Raw genomic sequence first — 11789 nt, forward strand, 5'->3', positions numbered from 1 at the left:
AAGTTTCAAGCTTCCGTGGCACAAGGTGAGGTTTAAGCATCAACTCTTATAAAAATTTATATAAAAGGTAAGCATAAATATAAAAATATCTCTGTTGAGTTTTGCTCAGTCAAATGTGCAAGGATCAAGTAACTAATTTATAGTCCAAACATCTTTAAAAGCTCCATATTAAAGCCATATAATCAGAAGTGAAGGAAGGAGTATATACCTCAGCTGCCCTGTTGCAGAAAACATACTGCTAATTAATAGCTCCACTTTCTATTTCTAATTTTGAATCCTCAAAATCACTCAGAGATGTATCTGTTTAAAAAAATAATAAGAGTGGTTTGGTCCCCTTTTTCAGTAGCTGGAAAAAAAATACCCCAAGAGAGGACCCTACCTCCTTAAACACACACACGCACGCGCGCGCACACACACACACACACACACACACACACACACAGAGTCAACACTGGCTAATTTGCCCCACCACATCCCAAAAACTAGTACAGCTCACAAAACAAGAGGAGACTGTTCTTCCCTCTTTATTGACTGGATTCTCAGGCAGATCTGTTAATTACACTGTTAAATAATAGTTAAAAACAAACCAAGGCCAGAGAAGTTTGAAGTGAAGTATCTAAACCGAAGCAGAAATTGGGAAGGAGAAGGTGGGAAAAGCTGGGCTGGGGTCTCCACTACAGCATCACTGCAACGCAGACAGCCAATTGCCACTGCTAAGACCCCAGGCCATTAGATTCCAAGGCCTGGCTCTAGATGGGACATTATCTAAATATGGAAGTGGTTGCCCAAACATAGCCAGATCAGGAGAGGAGATCTGTCCAGATGTGGAGGTGCAAGGCAAGTCAGGGGGAAGCAGTATTGCAGCAATCCTAGAACACAGCCAAGGAGATAGCAGCAGAGTTCCATTCCAGTCGGCAGGTGGGAGGTCACAGTGGCCACTGTCTGTCTCCACAGAGAGCACCTCGCCGACTGCTCTAGAGATCACACATTGTGGGTCTTTTTGGTGAGCTGCAGATCCTCATCCACCAGCTTTGACTTGAGATGTTCCTTGTAAGCAAGGATGTCTCCTTGCCACTTCGTGATTGTCTGCTTCTCGCAGACCCAGATCTCCTGTGCAACCTGAAAACACACAAGAGCAGGGAGGAGAGGTCTACAGTACAGTATTTTATAATGTTATCAAAGTGATAGAATTAATCAACATCTACCCTCTACAGACTGGTAATAAAGTAGTTTAACAGTTTTCATCCATTAAACTGTCAAATAGAAGTATCTGTAGTGAAATATTTTATACAGTGTTTTCTAAACAATTTACACTTTTAGATTTTAGAATCAAGAATCTTTGACCCCTCCAACATTTCCTCTTAATTCATAAACTAAGAAAAAAAAATCCTTTCTTTTTAGATTGGGAACTGAAAAGGTAGTTACTGAGCTGAACTGCTTGCACAGAAAAATAAAATTATCTCTGAATTTGCAAAGGAAAACACCGTTGGAAAACCAGCATCTTACATTTCCACATATGTGGAATCAAGAACAACTCTCCTTGCCTCTGCAGACTTAAGTCACAGAAAATTCTGGTAGTTCAGTACCATTTTTAAAAAAATCTAATTAAAACCTCCACGATGAGTCATGATTTCCACTGAACTTATTCTTAGCTTTTTAGTTTAAAGTGATTTTTTTTTTCTAGGCTACATAACCACTCAGCATATCACAGAGAAACCATATCCAGTGATTTCTGCTTCACACATTGTTTGGGGGTGAGTTAGAGCAAATCAGTTTAAAACACTTCATTTCAATGTCTCTGCTCAGAAGGAGCTTGAAAAGTATTTTGCCAAAATTCATTACCCTCCTTACCTGCTGGATGAGTCTGAAGTCATGGCTGACGAGCATCATTCCTCCTTCAAATTCGTTGATAGCATCTGCCAGAGCATCTATTGTTTCTATGTCCAAATGGTTGGTGGGTTCATCCAGGAAAAGCATGTGAGGATTCTGCCAGGCCAGCCATGCAAAGCACACGCGACACTTCTGCCCATCAGAGAGGTTCCGAATGGGGCTCACCTGGCAAGCACAGACACTGATCACAGACCTGCAGGTATGCTTATAACACCAGTCCCTACATTACAGCACTGACCACAAAATACTCAAATTTCAACTTGCTTGCAGCAGCTACATGACACAAGTGGACAACAGTACCAGGCTTATACTTAGATTAAGCATCCTTCATCAGCAGAATAAATGGGCTCTTGTGGCTTCTGGCATGTCCATAACGACATTCAGCTTGTGGTAAGGGTTCCAAGAAACAGTGTTACTACATCCTAACAGAAGCCTAAACTTACTTTCAAATTCTGAAGAGAACAATGGAGAAGGACAGTACAAAAATCAAGGCTGAACTGCAGAAGTGAGGACAGCCCCTGATGTATATATGGTGCATGGGAGCATGTCACATCTTGACATACAGCATCACTGGAGAACTTGTTCTCTTGTCTGAGTCAGGTAGTCCCTTCTCCCAGTTAAAAATCTGTTCTGGCAACTCTGCCTGGCATTTATTGCAGAAATGGAGATAAGCAAACTTTTATGAGGGAGGTTACCCATTCCAACCCACACATTGGTGCAACACAAGGAAAGGTCCTACAATGTTTTATGTCCAGTTTTAAATGAGGAGATGGAAGAAGGCATTTAGAAGCTGCAGTATGCAGTGCCACATGTTGTGTCACATTGTCAGACATCAGTAGAGCAAAAGAAAATGTGACAGCTACACTTCCCTAATGAGCAAAAAACAAACTCCAATAGGTCATGCTCACCTGCTGTTTCCCTGTTAGACCATATCTGCCAATGATTTTTCTCATCTCCTCTTTTTCCTTGATCTCTGGGTAGCATTTCATCATGTACTCCAAGGGTGAGAGGTCTAAGTCCAACTGCTCTTGCAAGTGCTGACAAAAAAGAAGAGATTTTCAGGCTATGCAGGCCACCCACCTCATGACTGGGAGCACCTCTCTACTTACACCTCTCTGATACCAGCTGAACAGCCAACCAGAGATGACAACTCCACCCCCAGTAAAACTACTGTGCTGAGCTGTGAGGTAAGGAGTCTCCATTTCAGGGTGCTGCTTCAGAAGTGCAAGCTCTTTCAGCACTAATTACAAGACACTCTCCCACAAAAAGAAAGAAGCTGAACAGAAAGGACATAGTAAGCCTCTTTTGCGGGGAGGGGCATTGGCTAGAGCCCGTTCAGCCAACAGAGAACAGTTATTTCCCTTGACTCTGGGAACAACAACAGTAGTGAGAGAAGCTTAAGTGGAAATGGGAGGGCAGGATTCCTCTTTCCTGGCAGCTTTTTGATCAGTATTTCATGTGCCTGGTGTCAACTGCACAGAGTACCTGGTGGTATCTGCCGATCTTCACATGTGAGTGCTTGCGAATCATTCCGTCTGTGGGCAGCAGCTAGAAGGGGGAAGATAAAAGCATTTCATCATGCAATTGCTCCTTCTGTGATACACAAGAACAAATTGACACCAGCCATTTCTTCCCCAGCACAGAAGAGGTAGTCTGAAAAGCTAGTGTGAGAGAAAAGTCCTGTACTGGAGCGAGACCCTGGATTTCCAAGGCTTGATTGGGGTGCTTTGACAAATTAGCACAGCTTCCCTGGAGCCTGCCCCAAGACTAAAAGCACACAACAGTTAGAAAGTACACATACTTCTCCCGTCAGCAGTTTCAGCAGTGTTGACTTTCCAGCTCCATTGGGTCCAACAAGAGCTACACGGGTGTCCAAGTCAATCCCAAACTCCAGGTTATTATAAATCCATGCCTGCAAAATATGAAGATTATGACACACATTATGTCTTTCCACTACGACCCAGAATATCCATGCTGTACCTGAAAAGCTCTGTTCCCAAATGACTCGGTATGAACACTATCAAGAAGTTTCATCTACTAGTAATACATGACAACTCGATCAGATTGCTTAGTCAAAAGTCTTACATCTGAAAACAAGACAAAGACGGGAGCAATCTCCATACAATCCAAACAAGAGTTAGGCATTGCTGCACATGCCACATACTCACCCCATCCTTGGTGTATTTAAAGCTGACATTCTGCACCATGATGACAGGAGGGGGGATTTTCCCACATGGAGGGAAGTAGAATGACAAAGTCTGTTAACACAGAATATCAACTTGTTAGACACTCTGGAGCACAAAACAGCCCATTTACACCAGGATGACTGTGCCCCACTACAGTCATCTCTAGACCAAAGCACCATCCTGATAATTTACAAGGCCCTCCAGCAACTCACTCAAATTTACTCTGAGTAGTTTGCAAGCCTGTTTACTAGCTAATGATCCCATATTTCTCTCCCCTTGATGCATATGCGGATTTATCCTCTTCAACCAATGAGTGGTTCTCTGGCATCTTCCCCGATCTTCTCCCATGCATTTCTGGGTCTGCAAAATGCCCCTAGTTGTGTGACAAATCTCCTTCTCTTCCTTGGAAGACTAAGACTCCTCTTTCCACTCCTCAGCCTTTCACTGTCCTCACTGAAGTCACCCTTCTGGCATTATGAAGGGCATCCCACTCTTGCTTACAGGTCTATCAGTCATTCTTGCTGTCCACTAAAGCTCATGTTACTTATTTAGCTTATACAGTTCATGTTGACAATTCTCATCTCCAAACACAGTATCATGTCTCATCATACCTTATCATTCACCACTCTCTCTGTTAGGCCAGAAGCCATCATTTTTTGAAGGGTCTTCTCCTTGCTCTGGGCTTGCCTGGCCAGCTTGGCGCTGCCATGACCAAATCGTGCAATGTAGTTCTGCAACAAAACAGGAGTCAGTCTGAAAGCCACAGTGACAAGGTTGAGGAGGTACAGGGTCGCTCACATGTATGGTCAGAAAGATGTTCAGGCAGCTACGCAGATACCTTCATGTGGGCAATCTGATCTTGCTCCCAGTGGAAACGCTTCATTTGATTTTCCTCTAGCTCCAAGCGGGTCTTTACATACTGATCATAATTTCCCTAGAGAAAGAGACCATAGAAATATCATATATGTCCCAGAGTTCAGCTCCTCTGTTTTTGTTGGTTGCCCGGGTGCCATTCACTCACTGTGTAGTACTTCAGTTTGCGGTTGTGCATATGGATGATGTTGGTACAGACACCATTCAAGAAGTCCTGGGAGTGGGATATCAGCACAAGGATCCGCTTGAACCTGTGGCACCATATAAGCTGTTAGAGACAAAGCCGGGTAAAGGCTTCTTGCTTGGCAGCCCTGACAGTGGCAAAGGATTGACATTCATAAGAATTGTCTTATCTATGGACAAACTAGGAACAAAGATAATAGTCTTGGAGATACTGTGGGAAGCCTGGAGCAAAGAAACTACACACAGTTACTGTGAGAGGACAACCGTCATTTGGTCATGACAGTCTTCACCGTATGTATAGGGGTCCCAGTCTTCATAAATAGTCACAACTTGGCTATCTGCGCAGTGGTTTACTACTGCTATTGACAGAACTCATGCTGGTGTCACACTCTTTATAAGTTCCAACCTCTGCTGCCTATCTTCACCTTACTGGAGCCTACTAGTCTCTTAGATAAAATATGCATAGCTCTAAATCTGTAAAATGACTGTTTAATATCTTGCCAGAAGAGAGATGTTCAAATTACTTTCCTAAAACAGGCGATAGAAAAAAAAAGAAAAGCATGCAAAAGTTTCAGCTGATGCAGCTAGTGGAATAACCTCTGGAAATGAAAAGCCTTTCTCAAATGCCTGCATCCAGCCCTTTTAACTGCCAACCTAGATAACCTGAACTTCATAACTGTTCCTAAACCTTCGGCCTTAAGTATTACTACTTTAACATTGTTCACTAAAATGTTTTTCTCACATAGTAGAAACAGATGAAGCTGCCAAGCTCAGAAACTCTAGTTCTGAAAAAAATGAGGAACAATATACAGAAAAGCGAGCAGGCAGCCTGATCTGTAAAGTTCACATTGCTGGCACAGCATGCAGGGCTGCTACTGGGGCTGCCAGGGCCACTCCAGTTTTTAGAAAGTAGTTTGCCCAGTGAACACAGATCAGTATTTTTCCTTTCTTCACTAGAAGAATGTCAAAGGCTTATTTTGTATCCGATACCCTTGCATCAGAAACCCTTCTTGCATCAGAAACATGCAGTGGTCAGAACAGTAAGACATCATTGGTACTACAACATAGTCATGCAGCCACCATCAGAATGGTTACTCCTGTGGAGCTTGCTCACTGACCAGATCCTCCTGCAGGGAAGCACAACTCACAAAACCAGCGAACTCCATGCTTACGTTTTCAGCTCTTCCTCCAACCACACACAGGCATCCAAGTCAAGGTGGTTTGTGGGCTCATCTAGCAGCAGCATGAATGGCCGAATGAATAGGGCTCTGTAAGGCAAGAAAAGATGACAGGGTAGGGTAAATGCAGGCACTCAGAGCCTCCCTGCTCTTCCCCAAGTTCCTGGAAAGAGTCAGGACCAGATAAGCATTCTCCCAGGAGCAAGCAGGCAGTACACCACTCACCTAGCAAGTGCCACCCTCATTCGCCAGCCACCACTAAAGTCCTTCAGCTTCTTCCTCTGCATGGCTGGAGTGAACCCCAAACCATGCAGGATACGGGAGGCCCGTGCTTCTGCCTTGTCAGCATCCAATTCCTCCAGACGTTCATACAACTCCATGAGCTTTTCACACTCCGCTGAAAAACAGCCTGCCTGTCAGCGCATCTACGAATAAAGGGCTCTCAACCGCAGGCCCCAGCTAGGGAAACTCATGGTCTGTCTGGTTCACTACTCAGCCTCCTCTACTCACAGGTCTAAGACACTCCCTAAGAAGCTGCCCAGCATAATTTCACCTAAATAGGAACTGGAATCCTACAGAACTCAAACTAGTATGAGGCAGCTGGGAGAAAGAGGTACTTAAACGTGCAAAATCCCTGCCAGGCAACCCAAATGAGGCCTTCTCTTGACAGGGGAGGGAAAGTAGAGGAAATCTCAATTGCCCACAGGGGATCTAAGGAGCTTTACCGTCTTCATGAGCCAGACGCTCTGCTTCTCGTTCTAACATGGCTCTCTCCGTATCCACCTCCATCACACACTGTAGAGGGGTCTTGTCACTGGGAGGCATCTCTCGGGTCAGGTGGTAGATGTCAATGTGCTCTGGGATGGGGACTTCTCGTTTTCCAATAGCTGACAAGAGCATGGACTTCCCTGCGTACAGACAGACACTCCAAAATTATTCACTAGGTTCAAGAAGATTCAAGGTAACAAAGCAACACATGAGATCTATTCAGGTCTCAGATTCACTCCTCTGCCAAACAAAGAAAATCTTGGAACTTTCTTGGAAGCCAGAACTAGAACCGACTGCCTCATTGCAATAGGCTGTCCTCCCAGCTCAAGAGCACCATCCCAAGGACAGGACAGAGACATGAAGAAACTCTTTGAAAAGCACTAAACTTCAGCTTGTGCTCTGCTTTGGAGAGTTTTATCTCTGTTGTACACTTCCTACTGTCTAACATCTACTACAGGAAGATACAACCCCAGGCTTTAAAAACTACTTCTAATGCAGGAAGAAGCAATGCACTCACCACTAGAGACAGTAAGAATTTCCCTTACAGTTAAGTTAGCTGAACCCTCTTACTAGCTTCTCTTCAATTACCCCATACTCTGCATCTCTCCATCTACAACATTGTCATCTTCTGCAATGACTGGCATTGAGAAGTTGTTTTCCCATTCAGGCCAAACTACACATTCCATATTCCTCCACACTCTGCGAGATTTTTTTCCACCGGTAGCATTTACCTTAGTGACACCACTAAAAAAAATATAAAAAACAATAAAAAGGCCTGTAAAGAGGTATCAGATTACATGCATTTTTTTTTCTAATCTCCACAGGAACACATCAAAAATATTTAGAGCTACAAAGATATCAGGGGACTCGAACATCTTTCCTGTGAGATGGGCCCGTTCAGCCTACTGAGAAGTCTGAGAGGGGATCTTATCAATGTGTATAAATACTGAAAGGGAAGCTGTTCAAAGGATGAGACCAGGCTCTTCTCAGTGGTGCCCAGTGATAGGAGACAAGAGGCAACAGTCACAAACTGAAGCACAGGGAGCTCCACCTGAATTTGAGGAAAGGCCTAGTTCAAAGCTAGAACACAATCTCATACTCTTTATAGCAATCCCTCTTTCTGACCTGAAGATAGGCAGGACAGTCATCATGTAGCTGGCCTGTCTACCAACCTTTTCTCTAGTTTCTAGCATTTACCATCTCCATCCATCCATCTTTTCAGCACCACCGAGTCTCCTCTGAGCTCCAGAACACCCATTCCACCAGGCCCCGCAGCTCACCGATGCCATTGAGGCCAATGAGGCCGTAGCGCCTCCCTGAGTTCAGCTCCAGCTTTGTATCGCTCAGCAGCTCCTGGCCATGGAAGGTCAGCGAGAGGTTAATGATGTGCACGTCGGTGCTGTTGGGATGGGAGGCCAGCACTCCTGTCACCGCACGGGCCGCAGCTTTCTTCAACTCAAAGTCTTCCAGTTCCTTTGTAAGGGCATCCACCTCTATACACAGAAACAGACCAAAATGTTATTGATTTACACTCACAAGAGAAGCCAGAGCCCCTATCCTGGCAGGTCCAAGAACCCTGGAAACAAACTCTACTTTCCCACTGCTACAGAAACATTAAGGAAGCCCAAAGGTTTTTAAGATACTTCTTTTTTTTCAGCTTACCAGAAGGTTATATGTAGTCTAAGAGCAGCTTTCACCTAATCTATAAATAAAGCTCGACCATTAGAAGTAGCTGACAGAAGAGATTGCCTGTTGCCAGAGTACAAGGGCACTACCACTCTCTGGAGGAAGGCTGAGGATGGGGGAAGCTAAGAAGTGTTGCTTCTTAGGGAAAAGCACTGGCATAAGGTGAATTTAGCTAGGCAACACGTGACAGGAAAGAAGAGAGAAGTGGCACTTGGAGAGGCCCTATCAATTCTCAAGAAGCAATTGGCTCCCTCTTCCTCTCTTCCTACAACTAACGTAGACATTTCCTGTCCTGCTGATGATCTTCTGTCCTGAAGCCCTGAGTTACAATCTTTCATTCCTTTGGGAGACCCTGCCATCTGAAGAGGGACATCCCCTTAGGCATCTCAGCTTTCCAGAGCAGAGACTTGATGTTCATACCTTGGCGTTCAGATATGAGCACTGATAGTAACTTTATTGCATGACAGGTTTTGCTAGGAATTAGGTTTTTACAGCCAAACTGGCAATAAAGTTACTATCACCTTGCAGGAAGATACACACTGGGCAGGAAGGAGCAGACACTGCACACCATGCTGACACAGGCCCCCTTTAATAGAACTTTCAATGCAAGCAGAGCAGTTGCATAAACAAGAAACCAGATGAGTGACAGATGAGTGACAAGAGAGGCACAGAAGTCTTCTGTGCTGTGCAGCTATTTCTCAAGGAGCTGCAAGTGCAGAGTATGCATTTGGTGACCCACTTACCCCACCGTCCAATTCCCACAGCAGTGTAGCAGCCCAGTCAAGGGTGCCCAATGACCCTGCGGCCAGGCCAAGGCCAGGCAATGGCCCCAGGCCCAGTGCGTGCTTCGGCAACCTGAGCCACCTGCACCTGCTCTATTGCGTTACCGCCTAGCAATGTGCGCCCGCGCAGAGCGCTGCCTGCCTCTCCAGCCCGGGCCGGGAGCGGCAGCTGGACGGGGTGGGCGGCACGGCACGGGGCGGCACGGCACGGGGCGGCACGGCACGGGGCGGCACGGCACGGGGCGGGGCTGCGCGACACGGCATGGCACGGCACGGCACGGCACGGGACGGCACGGGACGGCACGGGACGGCACGGGGCCACGCGGCACGAGTGCAGCTGCGGCGGCACCAGCCCCACGTGGCGACCACGGCGCCCCCGGCCCAGCCCTGCCCATCCAGCTCGCGTCTCCCAGGCTCTACCAATAGGAGGGTGACATGCAAATGAGTGGGGAGAGCGCGCGGCGATTGGCTGCGGCGCGTGGAGGCGCCGGGTCGGAGCGGGAGGCCCCGAGGCCGGCCCGGCGCGGCCGGGCCCCGCTCAGCCCCGCCGCAAGGCAGAGCCGCCGCGCTCAGCCCCGCCGGGCCCCGCTCAGCCCCGCCGCAAGGCAGAGCCGCCGCGCTCAGCCCCGCCGGGCCCCGCTCAGCCCCGCCGCATAGCACGCCGTGCTCAACCCTGCTGCAGCTGCGGCTCCCGACAGCGCAAAGGCTGCAGAGGTCACGGAGTTCTGGTGGGGGGCCCGGCCTCGCCGTTCTGACCCGGCAAAGAGGAGAGACCTGGAGTCTTTGCTGCTGGGAAATAAACTCCTGGGCAAACAGCTTGGGCACAATAAGGACCAAGAATGAACTCTCTCCCCTCAAGCTTTCCCTAGTCTGTTTCCTTAGGACAATCAATATCTGTTGACAAAGTTTCTCTCATTATGCTCTCCAGGCTCCGAGGCTAGGCAAGCCAGAGCCGCACCAGAGAAGCAGCTGCACAGCTGCTTCTCCACAGCAGTATCAGGCTGACAACAACAAGAGCTGAGCACTGAGGCACTGCAGTGGCTCCTGCAGCCACAGCAGGGTATTAAGAGGCAGTAAATCAGGTTGGTATCTGCAAGGCAAACAGCTCCACTGGCACCATCCAGCCTTACTCCACAGGCTCCAAGGAGGGCAGTGAACACCTCAGTCACCAGCTAGCGGACACCACCCTGCAGTGTGTGAGGTCCTGCCGGCTGCCAGGAGGGAGCACCCTAACAGAAGAGAGGGCAGCTGGCCCGGCCCACAGTCCTGTGCCTGCCTATAACTTTATCTGAGGAGGGATGAATGTCCCAGTTCTCTAACCCAGCACCCTCGGGGCTGCCCAGGCGAGTCGAGTAAGGATGCGCTGCCACACAGCTTCCGAGGGGAGCAAGTGCTGCCACCGCCGGCACCCGGCCCAGCGCGGTGGATCCGGCCTGGCGCCGCGGGCCGCGCTCACCTGGCGCCATCGTCCCGTTGGCCTCCAGGGGCCGCGCGTCCTGCGGCTCTGGGCCCGCATCGCCGTTCTCCTCGGCGGCGCGGCGGGGCCGCTGTCGGGCCTTGGCCGCCTCCTTCTTCTTGGCCGCCTTCTTCTTGGCCAGATCCGAGGGCATGGTGGGACGGCGGCTGCGGGACGAGAAGGGCCGTTAGGCCGCGCCGCCCGCCGCTCCCCTCCCCGGCAGCGCTGCGCTGCGCCGCCCAGAGCACGCGGCGCCCCGGACCCGGAGGCAGCCCCGGCCGAGGCCCCCGCCCGGCGCCCCCGCTCTCCCGGCGCGCTGCGCGGCCCCTCACCGGCGACTCCGCGCCTTCCTTCTGTCGCAACAGGACAGCTGCTACCGCGTGCGCACGCTCCGCCCCCTCCACAGCGACGGCCAATAGAGACGCGGAACGTCACCCAGGCCGGGGTGCTGACGTCACTCTGGGAAACAGAGTCCCGTCTCGCTCCCTACGCTCAGCCGGCTCTTGGCGCGTGCGGCCAGGGTACTGCAGGTCCCAGCGTGCACCGCGCCGCGGGCGGAGGCGCGGCCTGGGTTGCGTCATGGGTGAGCGCGCGCAGGGCGGGGGTTCCCGTACCATAGAGGCGGCGGGCGCTAGGGGGTAGAGCGGCAGCACCGCCGAGCTGCAGGAGGAAGCGGAAGCGGGCGGCATGAGGCGTCTGATGTGGCAGCGGCGGCAGCGCGGCCGGGCGGGAGCCGCCGTCCCCTTCCGCGCCGCCAACACGGAGCTCGCGCCCGCCCGCCGTTGGC

General features: G+C 49.5%; 1 protein-coding gene across 1 annotated transcript; it reads right to left on the reverse strand.

Annotated features, from left to right (window-relative positions):
• Positions 1–723: 723 nt before the first annotated feature.
• On the reverse strand, positions 724–11163 carry ABCF2 (ATP binding cassette subfamily F member 2). Its single transcript, XM_026046446.1, has 14 exons — positions 11003–11163; positions 8359–8571; positions 7036–7218; positions 6536–6707; positions 6305–6400; positions 5098–5200; positions 4915–5010; positions 4688–4807; positions 4059–4148; positions 3692–3802; positions 3376–3438; positions 2799–2927; positions 1852–2055; positions 724–1119 (listed from the first exon to the last, which is right to left on the reverse strand). The coding sequence occupies exons 1-14, from the start codon at positions 11154–11156 to the stop codon at positions 982–984; spliced, it is 1872 nt and encodes a 623-aa protein (XP_025902231.1). The 5' UTR covers positions 11157–11163; the 3' UTR covers positions 724–981.
• Positions 11164–11789: the final 626 nt, after the last annotated feature.

This window comes from Nothoprocta perdicaria, unplaced genomic scaffold, assembly GCF_003342845.1.
Source record: "Nothoprocta perdicaria isolate Ctin4 unplaced genomic scaffold, notPer1 scaffold_441, whole genome shotgun sequence".
Classification (NCBI taxonomy): Eukaryota; Metazoa; Chordata; class Aves; order Tinamiformes; family Tinamidae; genus Nothoprocta; species Nothoprocta perdicaria.